The sequence below is a fragment of the Gobius niger genome, assembly GCF_951799975.1.
Source record: "Gobius niger genome assembly, chromosome: 22".
Classification (NCBI taxonomy): Eukaryota; Metazoa; Chordata; class Actinopteri; order Gobiiformes; family Gobiidae; genus Gobius; species Gobius niger.
The window spans coordinates 6,658,394-6,682,643 of NC_136873.1; the positions used below are offsets into that span (position 1 = coordinate 6,658,394).

Consider the following 24,250-nt stretch of genomic DNA (forward strand, 5'->3'; position numbering starts at 1 on the left):
ACATATTAATGATCTAAAATAAACAGTTTTAGAAATATTTATTGATTGAAATGCATTCACTCGTATGAAATGACCAGTATCGGTGTTGACAAAAATGACCCCAAAAGTACCAGTATCGTATTGATTATCACACCCACTCTGAGTCTCTGTGATCTGATTGGCTTCAGAGTTACACTGTCGGTCAGACACTGTGTTACAGTAACATGACACTAAATACTGAGCTCTTTATTTTCTGTATAAAGGCTGAGGCCTCATTGCTCTTCAGTCACCGACTGAGAAGTGAAGAAGGAAGTCATGGAGATGCTGCATTAGAACATTACACCAGGCTGGATGTAACAATGAAAGACTTAAATTCATGTATTCCTTAGCGTGAAAATCCTGAATTTGTGTGATATGTTTATTATTAATGACTCTCATTCTCAATAAACAACTCCTTGTCATTTGTATCTGCTGTAGAGTCATGTTTGTCCCAGTTCCTCTGAGTCGTGGTGCAGCAGGACTGATGTGGACAGATGTTACAGAAGAAACTCATGAGGTTCATTTCTTCAACAGTTACTATAGCAACTATTTCCCCCAAAGTAAAAGTAGATCTACCACAGTCCTGTCCACATCTGTCATGGTCCACCAGGACCCACCACGACTCAGAGGAACTGGAACACACATGACCTACACTGCAAAAAGTATTTAACTAGATCAGTATAAACATCTCAATTTGAGCATAATAATCCAAATTTTAGTTGTTTTGACTAGTTAAGAAGTTCTTGGGCGTTTGTCATAGATTATTTCACTTGTTCTGAGATGTTTCTGACTCGGTTCGATACATTTCGTCCTTATTTCAGGTCATTTTCTTTACCAATGGGGAAAGAAAATTGGTCTTATCTCATTGGCAATTTGACTTTCTTATTTCAAGCGAGATTTACCCTAGAACTGGTGTGAAATGTCCTCAAACAAGCAAAGTAAACTTGGTCCGATCAGGAAAAGTGTCTAAATGAGTGAAAACCGCTCACAACAAGATACATTTCCTCAATTCAAGTCATTTAAGCCAATGCTTGATATTTACTTTTTGTAGTGAACAGCAGCTACAAATGACATTGTTTTTTTGTTTTTTTTAGAATGACAGTAAATAATAAACACATTTTAGATCAGATAAAGGATTTTTACATATTTTTCTTTTTGTAATTGTATTAATAATTTTCCATATATTACATTTTTACTACATATTTGAGTTTCAGAATTTGAAATAACTCTTACATGCAGCAGAAGTCTGTAGTACTGTTTACAGCAGCATCTCCATGACTTCCTTCTTCACTTCTCAGTCTGTGACTGAAGAGCAATGAGGCCTCAGCCTTTTATGGAAACAAAGAGCTCACTGTATTTAGCGTCATGTTACTGTCACTCACGGTGTCGCCCCCTTGTGTCCAGAGGCGTCCAACCTGCCCGGAGCAAAACTGACCCCTGATGGGGTGCGGGTCGGGTTGAATGTCATTAAAACGCATTAAATGAGACTAAACCAGGCATTAAATCTGAAGTTCTTTGGAAATGGTGACATCCCTCGTCTTTGTCCAAATCATGTTCATGTGCACTTTTTGCAGGAAGTTTAACACAAATATTGGTTTAAAGTTTCCCATTGTGTCCACATAGCTTCATTGTCCATCGTTCCTCCACTGAAATGGATCAAATGTGTAGAAATGATGATGAAACTGCATAGATTCTCGATGCTTCTGTTTGTGCAAACCCTGCTGTGCATTTTCAGTCGTGTAAATCCACTGTGAGCAGCTCATGGCGGCTCGTTTCAGCTCGCTGGCAATTTCTGTGATTGTTAAAACTTCCCTTTACAGGTGAAACTCGGAAAGTTTGAATATCATTCAAAAGTTACATGCAAAGTGACATATGCCAGGCCTTTGTTTGTTATAATGTCCATGATAAAGCCCTACAGTCCAGTTTCAAAATGATCTAATATTTGGGGTTATATTTGGGTTTTTACAGCTGAGCCATAATAATCAAAATGAAAACGAATAAAGGCTATACATATGTTTGCATGTAATGAATCTATGATATATTAGTTTCACAGTTTGAAGTGAGACAGTCTGGTACTGCTTCAAGAGAACCATAGAGAACCAGGAAGCACTTACCGTCATCCACACATGTTTGAGCAATCTTTGTTCGATCGCTGCAGCTCGAAGCGCTCTGGCGGCCCCTTGTGGTACCAGCGTCTGACAGCAGTACCAGACTGTGTGACCCTGTATAGCAGTGGTTCTCAACCCCCATTTTAACAGTAAAAGGGATTCGGGACCCCTGCTCGGGTCACACCGTGAGAAATAGAAATAGTAGCCGCCATAATTCTTAACCTCTTAACTCCCGCCTGAACCGACAGGATCTTTTTCCTCACGTCATCACATTTTTTTTTCATCATTTTTTTGTTGGGTATTCAACTCATTTTTGTAACTTTTTGTCATTTTTTTGTCATTTTTTGGTTACATTTTTGTCATTTTTTTCGTCAGTTTTTGTCCAATTTTTGTCATTTTTTTGTCCAATTTTTAGCACATTTTTGTCACATTTTTGTCATTTTTTGTGACATTTTTGCTACTTTTTCATCATTTTTTTTGTCATTTTTTAGTCACATTTTTATCACATTTTTGTTACATTTTTGTCACATTTTTGTCACATTTTTGTCATTTTTTCGTCAATTTTAGTCAATTTTTTGTATTTTTTTGGTCAAATTTTTATCACATTTTTGTCATTTTTTTGTGACATTTTTGTCACTTTTTCGTCAATTTTTGTCACATTTTTGTATTTTTTTTGTCACATTTTTATCACATTTTTATCACATTTTTGTAATATTTTTGTAATATTTTGTCACATTTTTGTCACATTTTTGTCATTTTTTTGTCATTTTTTTGTCATTTTTTGTCAAATTTTTATTACATTTTTGTCACATTTTTGTCACATTTTTGTCATTTTTTTCGTCAATTTCTTGTGACATTTTTCCCACTTTTTCATCAATTTTTCATCACTTTTGTGTCCCATTTCCATCATTGTTTTCGTCTCAGCTTTTTTCCAGAAGCTTTTGGACTGGGGTAAAGCCAAACTAGAGAAAATGTGCTCGGTTCAGGCGGGAGTTAAGGGATTAAAAATAGCTAAAATGAAATTCATCAAACTACAAACAAATAATGGCGCTCTGGTAAAACAGCACACACATGCTACAATAAAACATCAGATTACATGCCAATGAAAATATTTATCTCGCGACCCCCAGGTTGAGAACCACTGCTGTATAGCATAGATGCAGTAAGTCAGGCTGACCGAGAGATGGTTTTTCCTGATGTCGAGCATGTCCTGGTCCTCACAGGCCCAAACGTACAGTGTGAATGTTTAAACAGACGTACCCGAGCTTTCCCCTGTTCTTCCCCCTTGATCACAGATAAGTTCCCAATGCAAACGGAAGCCCAGCGCCGCTCGTCTGATCTCTGCTCTCTTTTCAGGTTCAACTTTGAAGATGAAACGCCCACCACAAACTTTGACACCTTCCCCGCAGCGATCCTCACCGTGTTTCAGGTAAAAATCCACACACAAACACAGAAGTATGAACTGCTGCAGACAAACGTGGTACACGCCTTCCCCCCTTCACTTTCCCCGTGGAGGAGACACTTCCAAAGGCTTCCATTTCCAAGAGTGTTTCTCCTTTGTTCAAGTGTTTGTGCTTCATTTCTCTCCGAACGGTTCAAGTGCATGGAAGATTGGGGTCGTACAAAGAAAATGTCAGCACTGGCACAAACAGCCCTTTGAAAAGAAGACAGAAAATGTCACAGAGGGGGTATTCTGCTTTTTTCAATCACACAGCACCAGTCTATATCACACTACAATGATGAGCAAACCTTCTGTTGGTCTGTAAATGCAGTAAACTAGAATAACTGCCTTGTATAAAATGTCTCTCTCAAAATGGCTGTAGTGAATGTCTTGAAATAGGCCTCTCTAACAGAGGCTGGGTCTCTAACAGTTTTATTAGAAACTATAGCGGTAGAAATATTCCCCATGTTAGGAATTTGTCTCACACTGATGTAAATGAAAACTCACGTGCAGGAAGTAACAAACGTGAACCCGGGCCGAGGGGGGGACGCTGCGGAGGAGCTGATCCCAGCGTAACTTTGACACAGATTTAGACACTTTTCAAACCTCCTGTGACTGTATTTGGAAACAGGACAACAAATGTTGTGTGACCCTCCAGGGTTTTAATAAAGTCTCCATCGCGTCTTCAAAGCACGTCCAGCTGCTCCGTGTGCAGGTCAGTCCCACGCCTCAAAATAACTCCTCCCATCAGCGCGAGCGTCTCGTCTTCTCTCGGGTCAGTCTCATGATCGATCACAAACACAAACGCTCCGTCTAAACTCGCCTTTTACACAAGATAACAACAAATAATCCGGTCCGCGGTAAAAACGAAACAGAAACCTGCAGTGACACTGATGTCAAAGCTCCGCTAACAGCAACGAAACACTTCCTGTTGTCCCGACAAAATAAAAGGCGTCAATGTTCCAGCCGCTGGGAGAGGGTTTGAAATGTTCAGTAATAAATGAACCTAATATTTTAGCTGCAAATGGACACAAATCTCGTTTTTCTTCATTTCCTGATCGTCCGTTTTGCTCAAATAGAAATAAAGGCCTGTCTCTAATTGTGGCCTGGTTCCAATAAAGGCCTGGTCCGAGATGCCCTTGAGTAAATAAAGGTCCCGGCCGATATTAGAGCATTTACGGTACGCACAAATATCTACTTTTGGACTTTGATATTTGTAATGATAGTGATTTGTGATGTTTTATCAGACGGAAACTACCAATGTGATATCCAGTATGAAGCATCTTTTATTCGAGTTTTTGCACATCATCCACATTATCACCACAGTCCCCTCTTGGCTTCATGTCGTCTTACATTGAGTGGATGGTCCTGTCTCTTAAGGCTCTCTCTGATAATCTTCTAATTAACCCCGTGCTTTGTTCAGCCCTGCCAGGCTCTCACTGCCGACCTGTGCTGTACCTGAATGCTTTACTTTTTCTCCTCTGCATTTCTAAAAAGCTGTGTGTGTGTGTGTGTGTGTGTGTTTCAGATCCTGACCGGAGAGGACTGGAACGCCGTCATGTACCACGGCATCGAGTCTCAGGGCGGAGTGCGGCGCGGCATGTTCTCCTCCGTCTACTTCATCGTCCTCACGCTCTTCGGAAACTGTATCCTCTGCTGGGAGATCTCATTGAATGCAATCAGAGCAGCGTGTGGTCTATGGTGGAGGGGAGCGAGGGGCGTGGGTGACGGGGGGAAGCCAGTTGAGGGGATGGGGTGGGTGGTGGAGCAGAGCAGGGTTCACTGCTCCACCTACTGATGAAAAAAATTCAAAAAGACATTGCTTTAAAGGGCCTAGATGCAAGTTCATGATTTTATACTCATTACTGCCACCTCAGGTCATACGTGTAACTGCAGCTTCTATATTAAGCTCATGCATGACGGCACTTTGGACCCGAATTAACGCCTTTCTGAGTGACAGTGCAGGATTTTAGAGGCAGTTGTGGTGAACAGGTCTGAGCTCATTCTACACATTAGGACATGGCTGGAACATGGGGGGGGATACATAATTTTACAATTTTTAAACTCCGTAGAATCCCTTTAAAGCTATTTCAGTGGCAGACACTCTATTTTTATGAACGAGGGTCGAAGGAAATTCTCAGCCCTTCAGCGTCGTAGTTTCTGAATGATACGAGCGAGTGCGCAAGGAGTCGCACGGTTCTGATGGATTACTCATCAGAACCGGTTCTCCTGGTAGATATACCCGGTGTTGTTCCAGTGGGACAAAAGAGCCACTACAAGGAGGCCGAAGAGCCACATGTGGCTCCGGAGCCGCGGGTTGCCGACCCCCGTGATAGGCCCTTGAATACGGTAGGCCCCTGGGCTCCAGCCCCTGCTATCCCATTGGTTTAGGCGGCTCTGTGTGCCTGCACTACTGGTGAGAGGGAGTGGCTTATTAAAAAGGAGGTCGACTGAGGTCCCTGAGGTCAGTATAGTCCCTTTAATGCAAACAAAAAGACAATGTATGTGATGTTTTATAGAAATAACAAACCAACGTTTTTTGAGATGTTCTTCAAATTTGCTTTACTGAGTTTTTTATGAGTTAGTGATAAAAGACCCTTTTTATTTGTTGACTCATAATCCCCACTTATCCCCCAAAACTTTCTTCATTAAATTACTACCGAGCCACCGAAATAATTTCATCCATCCATCCATTTTCTTCCGCTTTATCCGGGGCCGGGTCGCGGGGGCGTCAATCTCAGCAGAGATGCCCAAACTTCCCGATCCACACACACCTCCTCCAGCTGTTCTGACCCCGAGGCGACACCAGGCCAGCTCGGAGACACAGTCCCACCAGCGTGTCCTGGGTCTTCCACAAGGCCTCCTCCCACTAGGACATGCCTGGAACACCTCTGGAACACATGCCCGAGCCGCCTCAGCTGGCTCCTTTCGACGTGAAGGAGCAGCGACTCTATCCAGCGACCATAGCTGAGGGTGGGAACGTAGATCGATCGGTAAATCGAGAGCTTGGCCCCGACTCCCTCTCCAATAAAGTCATGATTATATTTATCCATCAAACTAAGTCATAATTACAGGATGTTTTCCCCTGAGCCTGTTCTCCAGACACTCTGCTGAACGTGTTCTTGGCCATCGCGGTGGACAACCTCGCCAACGCCCAGGAGCTCACCAAGGTACGTCCAAAAATGTAACAAAAATGTAACAAATGACCAGACACGATGGTTCTCTGACTTTGTCCCGCCCCCTCACACCCCCCGGATCGGCTGCAGGACGAGGAGCAGCAGGAGGAGGCGGCCAATAAGAAGCTGGCTCTGCAGAAGGCCATGGAGGTGAAGGAGGTCAGCCCCATGTCGGCTGCCAACATCTCCATCGCGACGTAAGTTCAGCCTCTACCTCTCTGTGAACTGTTCCTCATCTTCTCACAAGTTACAGGTTTTGAAGTCGTGCGTGTTTATAATTGGCACAAATATCGGCTTGGATTTCCGTAGCGCAGCTTGACATTAAAGCTTCTGAGGCGCCACAGAAGGACATTTTTCATTCACTCTGCCATTATTCGCACTAAATTTATGATTAATAAGTCGACCAAACTGTCTCATAATTAGAATAATATGAAAACATAAGTTATATACACTTTAACCCCTGAACTCCCACCTGAACCGAGCACATTTTCTCTAGTTTGGCTTTACCCCAGTCCAAAAGCTTCTGGGAAAAAGGTGAGAGAACAGCGACAGAACTGAGACGAAAACAATGATGAAGATGTGACGAAAAAGTGAGAAAAGTCAGACAAAAAAACGGACAAAAAATTGACAAAAAAATGATGAAAAAGTGGCAAAAATGTCACAAAAATGGACAAAAAAATGACCAAAAAAATGACCAAAATGTGACAAAAAATTGACAAAAAAGGACAAAAAAATGACAGAAAGTGACAAAAAATAACGAAAAATTTACAAAAAGCTGATGAAAAAAATGATGAAAAAATGGCAAAAATGTCACAAGAAATTTACAAAAAAAGGACAAAAAAAGGACAAAAAATGATGAAAAAATGATGAAAAAATGATGAAAAAATGATGAACATGTGACAAAAAACTGAAAAAAAATTGACGAAAAAATGATGATAAAGTGGCAAAAATATCACAAAAATTGACAAAAAATTGACCAAAAATTGACAAAAAATGACAGAAAGTGACAAAAAATAACGAAAAATGTCACAAAAAATTGAGGAAACAATGATGAAAAAAGTGGCAGAAATGTCACAAAAAAAGGACCAAAAAATTGACAAAAATTGACAAAAAATGATGAAAAAATGATGAAAAAGTGGCAAAAATGTCACAAGAAATGTACAAAAAAAGGACAAAAAAGGATGAAAAAATTACAAAAAAATGATGAAAAACTGATGAACATGTGACAAAAAAGTGAGAAAACTTAGACAAAAAACGGACAAAAAATTGACGAAAAAATGATGATAAAGTGGCAAAAATATCACAGAAATGGACAAAAAAATTGACAAAAAAATGATGAAAAAATGTGACAAAAAGTGACAAAAAATGTACTATTTCACAAAAAAAGTTACAAAAATGAGTTGAAACCCCCCCCACAAAAAATTATGGAAAAAAAAAATCTGATGACGTGAGGAAAAAAGATCCATTTAGATGAGTTTTGTAGATTTTAGCTTTCAAATGAGGCGTTACACTGGCCTACAGGATTCGGGTAAAGCTGACCTGGAGAAAATGTGCTCGGTTCAGGCGGGAGTTAAGGGGTTAAAGCCCCTGTTTTTCCCATGGTCTGACCCGGGTGGGGGGTCACGATCCTAATTAACGTTTACAATGGGGGTCGCGGCTCTAAAAGGTTGAGAACCACTGGTCTAGATCATCGTCATGTGACTTTTCCGACGTCCAGTCCAGAATCTGTACATGATGTGGCAGTGGTTCTAACTCAAAAAAGAAAGTAAACAACTTTTTTTGTATCTGAACTCTCATCTGCTGTCAAGAAGATCCTGTAAGTGACAAGACATCACGCCACCGGCATCAAAAATAACATCAGCGTCTAAAAGAAAAAAGAGAAAAAAAAAGCAGACCGCCCACGTCCAGAGCTGCTCAGCCTCAGCCATAAACCAACGCTCATTTTAGAACTCTTTCACATATTCTTTTTAATCTCCCTTATATTGGTTTCCCTGGAAGTGGCTCCTTCACAAAGCCCTCCACTTGTCTGTACAATCATCATCAGTTCAATTCAGTTTAATCGCTGTGATCCTCTTCGTCTCGAATCTAGGTCGGCGGCGTTTCACTTTCTCTGAGGTTTTCGTCTGTCGTTATTTAATCGATATGTTTAAGTTGTTTTTTTTGTCACTGTATTTTTCGTATGCAATCTTGTGCATTGGCTCTGTTGTACTTCCAGTGTTTCATAACGAATGCTCCGAGGTGACTTTTCTGTCTTTGGATTGGACGGTGACGCAACGGCTACTTCAGACAAAAGATGGGGAAAATTTGATTAAAAAATGACGAAAAAATGACGAAAAAAATGACAAAAAATGACAAAAAAAATAACAAAAATGTGACAAAAAATGACAAAAATTTGATTAAAAAATGACCAAAAAATTGACAAAAAATGTGACAAAAAATGAGAAAAAACTGATTAAGAAAATGACAAAAAATGGCAAAAAATGACCAAAAAAATGACAAAAATTCGACAAAAATGTGATTAAAAAAAATGACAAAAAATGTGACAAAATGTGACAAAATTGTGATAAAAATTACAAAAAAAAAATACAAAAAATTGACAAAAAATGATGAAAAAATGACAAAAATGTGACGAAAAAATGGCAAAAATTTGATTACTAAATGACCAAAAAATGACAAAAAAATTGTCAAAAAATGTGACAAAATGTGACAAAAAATGTGAAAAATTTGATTTAAAAAATGACGAAAAAATGACAAAAAATGACCAAAAAAAATGACAAAAATGTGACAAAATTGTGATAAAAATTTGATTAAAAAATTACAAAAAATTGACAAAAATTGACGAAAAAATGACAAAAATGTGATTAAAAAAAAAGACAAAAAATGTGACAAAAAATGACAAAAAATGTGACAAAAATGTGATTAAAAAAATGACAAAAAATGTGACAAAATGTGACAAAATTGTGATAAAAATTTAAAAAAAAAATTACAAAAAATTGACAAAAAATGATGAAAAAATGACAAAAATGTGACGAAAAAATGGCAAAAATTTGATTACTAAATGACCAAAAAATGACAAAAAATTGTCAAAAAATGTGACAAAATGTGACAAAAAATGAGAAAAATTTGATTAAAAAAATGACGAAAAAATGACAAAAAATTACCCCAAAAAATGACAAAAATGTGACAAAATTGTGATAAAAATTTGATTAAAAAATTACAAAAAATTGACAAAAACTGACGAAAAAATGACAAAAATGTGACGAAAAAAGGACAAAAAATTGACAAAAAATGACATAAAAATGAAAAAAATTATGGAAAAAAAAACTCTTAAGGTTAAGTGTTGAAGTCTCAAACAGGGCTTTGCTCAACGTGAGGGTAATGGACTTTAGACCCCATATTGTCCAATTCACTCCAGAAGGTGCCAGTTATTAGCGCTTTGTTAGTGTACACATAATCCACCCCTGCATTGGTCATGAAACACTGGACATTTTGCCTTTCTGTCTTAAGTTGCAGTTGTTTGAATATCCATGTTCCGAGGGGGGGGGGGGGCAGGCCGTGTCCACGTCTGCTCCTGTTCCCCCCCCCCACCCCCACCGTCTCACTGTCATGTTTTTGTTTTTTTCTGCATATGCAGTTTTGTAAAGCAAAACTGTGAACCACACTCGCGCAGGGGCTCGGTCATCAGCAATCAGTCTCTGTGAGTTACAATACTGTGATCTCCCGCTTTCCCAGCTTTCCCCATGGGCCCCTGAATGCACCACCTCTCCACTCCTCCTGTTTGTCCTACTGCTGACATCTTATGCTTTTAATGCTGGATGTATATAACTAGGGCTGCACAATGTAAAGCAAAAAATATCACAACATCACTGAAGTCTTTATTTCTGAATGAAGTCTGCACATTTTTGTTTATGCTTTGAACTAATGAATGTGTAAAAGTTCAGTTTTGGTTAAACACGTCCTAATTTTGTTTGATTTGACTCTTGTTTTAGTCCTGAAGTAGTGTTTTTTAAAGTCTTCTTTTGACACAATTTGCTTAAAAAAAACCGAGCACATTGTCTCCTGTTTGGCTTTACCCCAGTCCAAAAGCTTCTGGAAAAAAGCTGTGAAAATAGCAGCAAAACTGAGATGAAAACAATGATGGAAATGTGACAAAAAAAGCGAGAAAACATTGATGAAAAAGTGGCAAAAATGTAACAAAAAAAATGATTTAAAAAAATTTCAAAAATGTGACAAAAAATTACAAAAAAATTACAAAAATGTGACAAATATGTGATAAAAAAAATTGACAAAAATGTGACAAAAAATGACAAAAAATGTGACAAAAATGTGACAAAAGATTGACAAAAAATTGACAAAAATTTGACAAAAATTTGACAAAAAATGACCAAAATGTGACAAAAATGTGATAAAAAATTGACAAAAAAATGACAAAATTTTTTACAAAAATACTACAAAAATGTGACAAAAATGTGCTAAAAATTTGACAAAAATGTGACAAAAAATGACAAAAAAATACAAAAATGTGACAAAAATTTGACAAAAATGTGACCAAAAATTACAAAAATTTGACAAAAATGTGATTAAATATGTAACAAAAAATTACAAAAATGTGATAAAAATTTGACGAAAAATTGACAAAAAAATTACAAAAAAAAAAAAAAAAAATTGATAAAAATTTGACAAAAATGTGACAAAAAGTGACAAAAAAAATGTGACCAAAAAATGACAAAAAAATTACAAAAATGTGATAAAATTTGACAAAAAATGTGACAAAAATGTGACAAAAGATTGACAAAAAATTGACAAAAATTTGACAAAAATTTGACAAAAAATGACCAAAATGTGACAAAAATGTGATAAAAAATTGACAAAAAAATGACAAAATTTTTTACAAAAATACTACAAAAATGTGACAAAAATGTGCTAAAAATTTGACAAAAATGTGACAAAAAATGACAAAAAAATACAAAAATGTGACAAAAATTTGACAAAAATGTGACCAAAAAATTACAAAAAATTGACAAAAATGTGATTAAATATGTAACAAAAAATTACAAAAATGTGATAAAAATTTGACGAAAAATTGACAAAAAAATTACAAAAAAAAAAAAAAAAATTGATAAAAATTTGACAAAAATGTGACAAAAAGTGACAAAAAAAATGTGACCAAAAAATGACAAAAAAATTACAAAAATGTGATAAAATTTGACAAAAAATGTGACAAAAATGTGACAAAAGATTGACAAAAAATTGACAAAAATTTGACAAAAATTTGACAAAAAATGACCAAAATGTGACAAAAATGTGATAAAAAATTGACAAAAAAATGACAAAATTTTTTACAAAAATACTACAAAAATGTGACAAAAATGTGCTAAAAATTTGACAAAAATGTGACAAAAAATGACAAAAAAATACAAAAATGTGACAAAAATTTGACAAAAATGTGACCAAAAAATTACAAAAATTTGACAAAAATGTGATTAAATATGTAACAAAAAATTACAAAAATGTGATAAAAATTTGACGAAAAATTGACAAAAAAATTACAAAAAAAAAAAAAAAAATTGATAAAAATTTGACAAAAATGTGACAAAAAGTGACAAAAAAAATGTGACCAAAAAATGACAAAAAAATTACAAAAATGTGATAAAATTTGACAAAAAATGTGACAAAAATGTGACAAAAGATTGACAAAAAATTGACAAAAATTTGACAAAAATTTGACAAAAAATGACCAAAATGTGACAAAAATGTGATAAAAAATTGACAAAAAAATGACAAAATTTTTTACAAAAATACTACAAAAATGTGACAAAAATGTGCTAAAAATTTGACAAAAATGTGACAAAAAATGACAAAAAAATACAAAAATGTGACAAAAATTTGACAAAAATGTGACCAAAAAATTACAAAAATTTGACAAAAATGTGATTAAATATGTAACAAAAAATTACAAAAATGTGATAAAAATTTGACGAAAAATTGACAAAAAAATTACAAAAAAAAAAAAAAAAAATGATAAAAATTTGACAAAAATGTGACAAAAAGTGACAAAAAAAATGTGACCATAAAATGACAAAAAAATTACAAAAATGTGATAAAATTTGACAAAAAATTGACAAAAAATGACAAAAAATTCACTAAACAATTTACGAAAAAATGACAAAAATGTGTCAAAAAAGTTACAAAAATGAGCTGAACACCCAACAAAAAAACATTGGGAAAAAAAATCTGACGACGTGAGGAAAAACATCCTCTCGGTTCAGGCGGGAGTTAAGAGCTTAAAAAACATAACTGCTCCGAACTATTATCCGCATAGTTTTGCAATCCCTCTCTGGTTTAAGCCATGTCTCCCCTCGCTGCTGCACCTTCCTCTCCTGCACCCCCCCTCGCTGTGATCCTCCTTCTTAACTACCCCTGGACCTTTCCTGTGTCACGTCTCTGTATGTCTCTGTAGGACCTGTATCTGCTCGTCTCCCTACCGTCCGATCCTGAGGTACAGCTGAACTGAAACTAACACATCTACAGTGCCCGCCGTTCATATTGCTGCCCTTGACAAGCGTGGGCAAAGGTGCTTCGAATGGCACAATACTGTCAGCCCGGAAGACAGTATGTAACAGACGCTCCATCATCTGAAATCCCGGCGGGGAAGCAGCTTGTCAGATGATGATCGTCGCTAGTCACGGCGCTCCACGGCAGCCTCATTTGCATAGAGCGTATAAAACAAAATGGTCGCCTCTTCTTTCGCATGCCAGGGATTCGCAAAATATCAGCTGCGGTGATATTTTGACTTTGTTGTTTTCAGGAAGAAGGCATTGTGGTAGAGCAGACTGGGGCCAAAATCATTGACTTTGTTGGGACTAGAACCATATTCATCATTTTATTATCCTGCTTGTATCACAAAGTCAATGGTTTGGCCAACAAAGGGGCTTGATCTGCTCCCGTGTTGTGAGATTTCAGGAATGCCTGCAGCAGCATGATTCTGTGATTGCAGCGTAGAAAATGTGTCTTTGCTTCATTAATGAACTGCAGGGCGCTGTCTCTTCGTGTCTTTAGATCCCGGTAAGTGGCAGCTTTACGTAGTTAAAGGGATGTTTCGGGATTTTTGACATAGGGCCTCATTTCCTAGTTATCCAGAGTGTTGCTGGTACCTGGTGATGTTTGTTTTGGAATTCATGCAGTTCTTATGTTTGAAGAGTTTCGTGAAGAGTTTATATGGTTAGTCTGGTGTTATTTAAGTGATTTGCCTCAGGTGCTCTGTGGAGCGGGTCGGAGTGTTTTTAATGCAGGCTAGCTGATAATGACAAAAATGTGGAAAAAAATGGATGTAAAAATGACAGAAATGTGATAAAAATGTGATAAAAATGACAAAAAATGTATAAAAAATTGACGAAAAAATGACAAAAATGTGACAAAAAAATTACAAAAATGTGACAAAAATGTGATAAAAATTTGACAAAAATGTGACAAAAATATTGCAAAAATGTGACGAAAAATTACAAAAATGTGATAAAAATGTGACAAAAATGTGACAAAAAATGACAAAAAATGTATAAAAAATGAACGAAAAAATGACAAAAATGTGACAAAAAAATGACAAAAATGTGACAAAAATGTGATAAAAAATTGACAAAAATGTGACAAAAAATGACAAAAAATGTCTAAAAAATTGACGAAAAAATGACAAAAATGTGACAAAAAAATGACAAAAATGTGACAAAATTTGATAAAAAATTGACAAAAATGTGACAAAAATATTGCAAAAATGTGACAAAAATGTGACAAAAAAATCACAAAAAAATTACAAAAATGTGACAAAAATGTGACAAAAAATGACAAAAAATGTATAAAAAATTGACAAAAAAATGACAAAAATATGACAAAAAAATGACAAAAATGTGATAAAAATGTGATAAAAATATTGCAAAAATGTGATAAAAATGTGACAAAAATGTGACAAAAAATGACAAAAAATTTATAAAAAATTAACGAAAAAATTACAAAAATGTGACAAAAATGTGATAAAAAATTGACAAAAATGTGACAAAAAATGACTAAAAATTTATAAAAAATTGACGAAAAAATGACAAAAATGTGATAAAAATTTACCATAGATGCCATAGAAATGTGCTAGCCATGCATTAGCCTAGCGCCACGAAACTCTTCAAACACAAGAACTGCATGAATCACAAAAAAAACATCTCCAGGTACCAGCAACACTAGGAAATGAGGCCCTATGTCAAAAATCCTAAAATATCCCTTTAATGTATTGATATAATGCTTGACTGAAGTATTGTTGTTACTTGTCAGTGTAGTTCATTATGAAGATTTGAGGCGACTGTCCCATCGTGTTCCCATGAGGGTGATCGCAAATAGATCCTTATCAAGAAAGTCAGAGACCATGTAATAGATGTATAATCAGTTACGGTGTGGGAAATGACATGGAAAAATATCATTGTGTTCGAAAAGAGTAACCAGATGCTTTAAGTAAGAGCACTGTGACTTCAAAATAACATTACTCTAATACAGGTTTTATTAGGCCTCCACAAAGAAGTACAGTCACTACAAACAGTTTCCATGAGTGCCATGTAAATAAAACGTATTAGGGAGTATTAGGCATTAGTATTAGGCAAATATATTATATATTGTAATGAAATTTTGTCCGGCACTAACCTGTGCTGTGTTTAAACGTGGCCTCTGAGATATTGATGGTAAGTCAGGTCCCGTTAAGTTTTCCACGTTTTGGGAATTAGATCCAATGGCTATAAAACCTCCTCCTATGATGTGTTAATGACAATGAAAGCAACTTAAATTATATACATGTGTTTCCAATGACATCATGCATAGTTTTGAAAACCAGAGTAGCATTATGCAGTACTACAACATGTACTAACATCTCTACTCAGGATGAAAACTGGTTGACACAGCCCCAGAGACGCACTTTTATGTGATAAAAGCAGCAAATGTAGCACAGACGTAGCAGCTCTGTCTGTCGAGCTACAGCAAAGATCTGCTTCACTCCTCAGACTAAATGAACACATCAAAGAGGGAACAGAAAATCTTTCTCTGTCATTTTTACAGTTCGTCATGTCAACAGAGTCTCAGCCTGAGTCAGTGTTTAAGCTGCTCAAGACGCTAGCATGCTACCGGTTAGCAACTGTCAACACCATAAACACATGTGTGACTTACATCTATGAACACTGAGGAAATACTACAGTAACAGTTCAGCTCTGACCTCTGTCACGTTGTATCCAAGGCTAGAGCTGTTGAAGCTAAATGCTAACCGGTAGCATGCTAGCATCTTAAACACTGACTCACTGGTTTCCTCACATAAACGTGCGTCTCTGGGGCCGTGTTTTTACTGTTTTCTTCTTGAGCAATGATTACGAGTACATAAAAATGTCAATACTGTCAATACTGAAAAAAGTATTTAACTAGATCAGTATAAACATCTCAATTTGAGCATAAAAATCCCAATTTTAGTTGTTTTGACGAGTTAAGAAGTTCTTGGGCATTTGTCCTAGATTTTTTCACTTGTTCTGAGATGTTTCTGACTCGTTTCGATACATTTCGTCCTTATTTCAGGTCATTTTCTTCTGGAAATCCCCCATTTATCTGGTGCAAGTCCACTGGGCTCACCGCAAGGGTGTGTCCTGTCTCCGCTTTTATTTATCTTGAAACTGTGGGGGTAAGAAAGTTGGTCTCATCTCATTGGCAATTTTACTTTCTTATTTCAAGCGAGATTTACCCTAGAACTGGTCTGAAATGTCCTCAAACAAGCAAAGCGAACTCGGCCCGATCAGGAAAAGTGTCTGAATGAGTGAAAACCGCTCAAAAAACAAGAAACATTTCCTCAATTCAAGTCATTTAAGCCGATGCTTGATGTTTACTTTTTGTAGTGCGGGTTCTGTACTTGCATTTGTAGGAATAGGCTTTCAATACTAACTCCCACTGACTGCACTGCGTGGTAGAATCTAAAAATGTCCTCCCGAAGCATCAATGAAACACAAAAGTGCAGTAAATGTCATCTTTTTCTTCAGCTGATTCAAGCGCAAAGATAAACAATAAATCAGCCGTTCTTCTTCTTCGTCTCTAACGTTGTGTCTGCGATGTTGCTGCAGCAGAGAGTCCCAGAAGCTGGCGAAGACCATGTCCATCTGGGAGCACCGGACCAACCAGCTCCGGCGGCACAACATGCGCACGGGGAGCGACGCCCTGCTCGACGAGCTCGACGCGGGGGAGCGGCGGCGGCTGTCGGCCGTGCACCTGCAGCCCGACATGAAGACGCACCTGGACCGCCCCCTGGTGGTGGTGGACGGGAGGGCCGGCGGCGGCGACAGGTCCCGCCGGGGCTCGGAGGCGGGGCGCGGGGCGGGGGGGGACGAGGCGGCGGGGGACGGCCACCACAGGAAGCACCATCACCATAGGAACGGAGACAGGAAGCAGCACAGGTGGGTAGAGATGTTTGCAGAAGGCGGGGGATGATGGATGTCGTGTTTAGTTTTTGAATATGCTTTATATACTGTAAGAAAACAAATCAGTACAAATTATAATGTTGAAATGTGGACATGTTTTTGCAAGAGTGGAATGAATTTGGAGAAAACGGGTCCTCCTGAGTTTGTCTGGTGTGCATTTTATAATTGTTCTTGCAAATTGGGATAAGTGCACTGCAAAAAGTATTTAACTAGATCAGTATAAACATCTCAATTTGAGCATAACAATCCAAATTTTAGTTGTTTTGACTAGTTAAGAAGTTGTTGGGCATTTGTCCCAGATTATTTCACTTGTTCTGAGATGTTTCTGACTCGTTTCGATACATTTCATCCTTATTTCAGGTCATTTTCTTTGCCAATGGGGAAAGAAAATTGGTCTTGTCTCATTGGCAATGTTACTTTCTTATTTCAAGCGAGATTTTCCCTAGAACTGGTCTGAAATGTCCTCAAACAAGCAAAGTAAGCTTGGTCCGATCAGGAAAAGTGTCTAAATGAGTGAAACTTCCTGTATTTACAAGCCCATTTAGTTAGATATTTAATGTGTAACTGTAGGTTAGAAAAATGTTCAAACAACCGGGCCGCACTTTACCTCTATTATATTAAAGTTAGCAAATTCAATAAAATGTTACCTATTCTTTTTAATTGAATATGCTTTAAGTCAAAAACAGTCTTCATCACAGCTTTCTATTAATGGATTCTCGTGTATTTTATATATATATTCAATAATAATAAAAAAGATTCAATTATATTTTTTAGAATTTGCAGCAGGGAATTAAAAGTGGGCCGCAGTTGGCCCGCGGGCCGTAGTTTGGACACCCCTGAGTAAACGATACCAGTCCACAAGGTTTTGATGCTGTTGGTCCAGGGACAGCATTAAAGAGACTTGGTTGTTTCAGCTCAAAAACAACATTCTTTTTCTATGTTTTTTTTCTTTCATTTTTCAGTTTTTTTGCCCCATTTTCCCCAATTTTTTTCAGCTTTTTAATTCTTCTTTTTCTCTTGTTTTCCCTTGTTTTCCCAATTTTTACCCTCATTTTTTATTACCTATATTTACCCTATTTTTTTCACAATTCTTCCTTCTTTTTGCCACAATTTCCCCTAAATTTTCCCAGATTATTCCCCATTTTCCCCAATTTTTTTCAGTTTTTTAATTCTTCTTTTTGTCCTGTTTTCCCTTGTTTTCCCAATTTTTACCCTCATTTTTCATTAGCTATATTTACCCTATTTTCCCTATTTTTTTTCTCACAATTCTTCCTTAGTTTTCCCTGATTTCTCCCCATTTTCCACACATTTCTTGACGGAAATGGTACTTTTTCAGATCTTCCAAACATTATTCTTCCGTCTTCTTGTTCTAGATGACAAATACTCATACAGGTGTCACAAAAAAGTATTGGTATCGTTTAAGTACTGGTATCACATTGAAGTTTGAAAGGCTTTTCCATGTGAGTCCTCTCATTTAAAGGGACTTGGTTGTTTCAGTTCAAAAACAACATTTTTATTCTATGTTTTTTTTCTTTAATTTTTCAGTTTTTTTTGCCCCATTTTCCCCAATTTTTTTCAGTTTTTTAATTCTTCTTTTTCTCTTGTTTTCCCTTGTTTTCCCATTTTTTACCCTCATTTTTTATTAGCTATATTTACCCTATTTTTTTTTCACAATTCTTCCTTAAGTTTTCCCTGATTTTTCCCCATTTTCCACACATTTCTTGACGGAAATTGTACTTTTTCAGATCTTCCAAACATTATACTTCTGTTTTCTGGTTCTAGATGACAAATATTCATACAGGTATCACAAAAAAGTATTGGTATCGTTTAAGTACTGGTATCACATTGAAGTTTGAAAGGCTTTTCCAAGTGAGTCCTCTCATTTAAAGTGACTTGGTTGTTTCAGCTCAAAAACAACATTTTTATTCTATATATCTTTTCTTTCATTTTTAATTTTTATTGCCCCATTTTCCCCAATTTTTTTCAGTTTTTTAATTCTTCTTTTTGTCCTGTTTTCCCTTGTTTTCCCAATTTTTACCCTCATTTTTATTAGCTATATTTACCCTATTTTCCCTTTGTTTTTTTTCACAATTCTTCCTTATTTTTGCCACAATTTCTCCTAAATTTTCCCAGATTATTCCCATTTTCCACACATTTCTTGACGGAAATTGGACTTTTTCAGATCTTCCGAACATTATACTTCCGTCTTCTTGTTCTAGATGACAAATACTCATACAGGTATCACCAAAAAGTGCTGGTATATCGTTTAAGTACTGGTATCACATTGAAGTTTGAAAGGCTTTTCCATGTGAGTCCTCTCATTTAAAGAGACTTGGTTGTTTCAGCTCAAAAACAACATTTTTATTCTGTGTTTTTTTTCTTTCATTTTTCATTTTTTTTGCCCCATTTTCCCCCATTTTTTTCAGTTTTTAATTCTTCTTTTTGTCCCTCATTTTTTATTAGCTATATTTACCCTATTTTCCCTATTTCTTTTCACAATTCTTCCTTATTTTTACCACAATTCTTCCTTAGTTTTCCCAGATTTTTCCCCATTTTCCACTCATTTCTTGACGGAAATTGTACTTTTCCAGATCTTCCAAACATTACACTTCCGTCTTCTGGTTCTAGATGACAAATACTCATACAGGTGTCACAAAAAAGTATTGGTATCGTTTAAGTACTGGTATCACATGGAAGTTTGAAAGGCTTTTCCATGTGAGTCCTCTCATTTAAAGAGACTTGGTTGTTTCAGCTCAAAAACAACATTTTTATTCTATGTTTTTTTTCTTTCATTTTTCAGTTTTTTTGCCCCATTTTCCCCAATTTTTTTTCAGTTTTTAATTCTTCTTTTTGTCCCTCATTTTTTATTAGCTATATTTACCCTATTTTCCCTATTTCTTTTCACAATTCTTCCTTATTTTTACCACAATTCTTCCTTAGTTTTCCCAGATTTTTCCCCATTTTCCACACATTTCTTGACGGAAATTGTACTTTTTCAGATCTTCCAAACATTTTCCTTCCGTTTTCTGGTTCTAGATGACAAATACTCATACAGGTATCACCAAAAAGTACTGGTATCGAGTTGTAAATGCCTCACATGGAAGTTTTGAAAGGCTTTTCCATGCGAGCCCTCTCATCTCAGACTCTGTGGTGATACTTCTTTGTGCTGGAGCCTCACCCCGAGGTTCCCGTCCCACATCAATAGCATTAATTCTGAATAAGCAGCCCTTCCCTGTCACCGCGGGATAACTCACGCTGGCGACAAACTTCCTGGTTGGATGTCATTTGTCACATCGCGGTGCCGGGGCCCCGGGGACAGAGTATAATGATGCTGCGCTGACTCTTGTTTGTCTGGCTACAGGGAGCACCAGGCGCACGGAGAGGATCAGGAGCAGGCCCCCAGCCCCGTGAGGGCCCCCGCTCCTCGCAGCCCCAGCCTGGGAGAGAAGCAGGAGGACGAGGACAACCGGAGGAACTCCACCAGGGCGGGCAACGCCGTCCGCATCCCGGTCACGATCACGGGCCCGCCGGGGGAGACCACCATCATACCCAGTCAGTGCAACAGGGACGAAAAGCTGCTTCTGCTTTTTGCTCCACTTTAACTCCACTTTAACATGCACGATCTATTTTTAATGAGTGCAAACGCTGAGTGGATCAGGCCCTTCAAGCGTGAGGTGTTTTTTTTTTTAGTGGCAGGACTTAATTGCAGAGGAATTAATTAAGTTTCAATTTAAAAACCCTTTTTGGAGCTAAATTATTGAATAAATAGACAGAGGCTTGAACTCAACTTGAAATATATTGATTGTTGTTAAAAGCCCTCAACTCCCACCTGAACCGAGCACATTTTCTCCAGTTTGGCTTTACCCCAGTCCTAAAGCTTCTGGGAAAAAGCTGTGAAAATAGTGACAGAACTGAGACAAAAACAATGATGGAAATGTGACAAAAAAGTGATGAAACATTGACAAAAATGTGACAAAAAATGACAAAAAAATGGACAAAAAATGACAAAAATGTGACAAAAAATGGACAAAAAATGGACAAAAAAATTGACAAAAAATGTAACAAAAAATGACAAAAAAATGACAAAAAATGACCAAAGAAATGACCAAAAAAATGACAAAAAAATTGACAAAAAATGACACAAAATGTAACAAAAAATGTAACAAAAAATGACCAAAAAATTGACCAAAAATGCCGAAAAATGACACAAAATTTGACAAAAAATGACAAAAAAGTGACAAAAAAGTGACAAAAATGAGTTGAATACCCAACAAAAAAATGATGGAAAAAAAATCTGATGACGTGAGGAAAAAGATCCTCTCGGTTCAGGCGGGAGTTAAGAGTTTTATAGCTGTTATAGTGTTTTAGGAACCTCTGATCAGTCATGTAACTTCTAAACAGTAATCAAACAGTTTTTATTGTGCCATGTTTTCCTTAGTAAAATAAATAAAACAAAAGGGGCATAAAGCATTGACTTTAAGAGTTTAAAGCTGCTCTAAGCGACCCCGTTTTGCCGGACCGGCATGGTTGCATTTCCACATTGCATCGCTAAATGCACCACATTTGCAAACAATGAACAATCTTTGTCTCACAGGAGGAGACAAAGAGATCGTGAACTGACTAACCTGCTCTGACGCAGTTTAATAATCCAACATCTAAAATTTGATCATGATTACAGTTGATGGATTTATTTTCCTAGGTGAGTTCTGCCACTGTGAACGTTGAGGCAGTGAGGCGTTCAAGGGTTGCAGGAAAAAAAAAAATCTGCATTGTAAACTTAATTCTAAATTCCTGCTCTTAAAAGAATAGGCCACCGTTTTTACACACTGAGATATGTTCTTACCTGAGCTTTGATGAGTTCTTTAGGACCTGTCTGATCTTCAGTCACGTAAACACAGCGCAGACGGCGTTAGCATTTAGCCTCTCCCTCTCTCCTCTATAGCTCCAAAACAGGTCAAGATAGAAGCTACCAAGCTCTTCCACGTTTTCCCGATTTAAATATGGTTACGTGAAGTGTTACACTACAAAGTATAATTACACACAATTAAACAATGTGGATTTTCTAAGCGGATAAAAGGGGGGACTATATTGTAAGGCGTAATAATACCAGGAGTAGTTCGAAATCCGTGCAGTAAAGTGAAGATTGAGCTGTTACACAGACCGATACAATGGCCAAAGAGGACAGAATGCATTTGGTTCAGGCGGGTGGTAAGAGGTTAATGGGGATTTTGGATATAATATTATTTGGGCTTTTTACTGAGCAGAAAAAGCTATTAAAACACTTTAAAGGAAGTCAATATCAGCAAATCTTTAAAGTACTGTAAATATCTTTAGACAAATCCATCAATGTACAATAATAAAGTCTTTTGCCTAGTGCAGGAGTGCCCAAATACTGCCCAGGCCAATCGTTGGCGGCCCTCTTCTTTTCATAATTCCACACGACTAAACCCTCAAAAACAAACATTTTATTGTGAGACAGAGCTGACATTAAGGTTCCAATCCTAAATAAAGGCACAAGGTTTAAACCTCTCTTTAATGCACCCGGGTGAATCTTTGGCCCTCATACACTTTGATGTCTCCCCTTAATGTAACGTTTTGTTCAGAGAAGAGATTAGACACGTCCCGCATAAGTTCAGATCTAAATGTGCCCTGACACTCGCGCGCTGACTCGTCTCTGTTTTCCAGTGAACAACATCGACTGTGACAAGCTGAGCGACGAGAAGAAAGATCTGGATGAGGAGGACGCCGCCAACGGGCCCAAGGAGATACTCCCATACAGCTCCATGTTCATCTTCGGGACCACCAACCCGTACGTCCCGCCAGCAGCAAGAGCAGCTACATGGGGTTGATATAGTTTTACGTTAGCAGAAACACATGCAGAGGTTTATACATGGCTAGAATCAGTTAGACATGCTTTGGAGTGAAGGTAGTTTAGTTTCAGCATCAGAAACATAACTGGAGTTGTATTTTTCATTTTTTCTTCATTCATACAGTGTTGAGAAACCCTGTATAAATGAGTCTGGTTGTTTCTCTGTAGAGGTGGTCAAAGTGCTGGATTGCTTTAGTAAAAGTGCAGATACTACAGGTCAAATATTACTTCAAAAAAGGTTCACGTTTTCTCTCTTTAAAATTGTAATATTTGCGTGCATTTAACCTTTTAATGACTCGGTGGCGTTATGGGTGCAGCGTGGCAACTTTGCTTTCCCTCACCGTGGCCTTTATGGCGCTCCAGGAGCAATGTTTTTTGGGGTTCGTACCAGAAACTAGGGCTGTGCAATTAATCGAAATTCGATTACGATTTCGATTACAACAGTAAACGATTACAAAATTAGCATCATCGCAAAAAAAACCTTTTTTTTTTAATTTTCAATTTTTTTCTTTATTTATTTTTTTCATATTTTTTTTTTTTTTTTTTCAAATTTTTAATTTTTGGATTTTTGTCACTTTTTTGCTGGATTTTTGTCACTTTTTTGCTGGATTTTTGTCATTTTTTTTGCTGGATTTTTGTCACTTTTTTGCTGGATTTTTGTCATTTTTTTTGCTGGATTTTTGTCACTTTTTTGATGGATTTTTGTCTTTTTTTGCTGGATTTTTGTCTTTTTTTTGCTGGATTTTTGTCTTTTTTTGCTGGATTTTTGTCACTTTTTTGATGGATTTTTGTCTTTTTTTTTTGATGGATTTTTGTCTTTTTTTGCTGGATTTTTGTCACTTTTTTGCTGGATTTTTGTCATTTTTTTGCTGGATTTTTGTCACTTTTTTGATGGATTTTTTTAAAGGCAACAAATAATCGTTTGAATAATCGTGATTTCAATTATGACAAAAATAATCGGGATTATTATTTTTTCAATAATCGAGCAGCCCTACCAGAAACTGTCCAAAAACTGTCCAGAAACTCAAAAACAATTGATTCTGGAGCGTCATGAAGGCCACTGAGTGAACGCAATGATTAGACAAGTCCCACATAAGTTCAGATCTAAATGTATCCTGACACTTGCGCACTGACTCGCCTGATCACGCATGTCTCTGTTT

At 36.9% G+C, this 24,250-nt stretch overlaps 1 protein-coding gene across 1 annotated transcript in view; it reads left to right on the forward strand.

The window, feature by feature from the left end:
- Positions 1-24,250, forward strand: part of LOC306981569 (putative voltage-dependent N-type calcium channel subunit alpha-1B) — a gene marked incomplete at its 3' end in the record, with an annotated part of 221,568 nt that overhangs the window by 84,598 nt on the left and 112,720 nt on the right. Inside the window, exons 12-19 of the mRNA XM_079581177.1 lie at positions 3,483-3,555; positions 5,096-5,213; positions 6,670-6,737; positions 6,834-6,940; positions 10,378-10,440; positions 16,868-17,197; positions 20,583-20,773; positions 22,907-23,030. Of these exons, the coding sequence (XP_079437303.1) occupies positions 3,483-3,555; positions 5,096-5,213; positions 6,670-6,737; positions 6,834-6,940; positions 10,378-10,440; positions 16,868-17,197; positions 20,583-20,773; positions 22,907-23,030 (1,074 nt within the window). The remainder of the gene's footprint in view (positions 1-3,482; positions 3,556-5,095; positions 5,214-6,669; positions 6,738-6,833; positions 6,941-10,377; positions 10,441-16,867; positions 17,198-20,582; positions 20,774-22,906; positions 23,031-24,250) is intronic.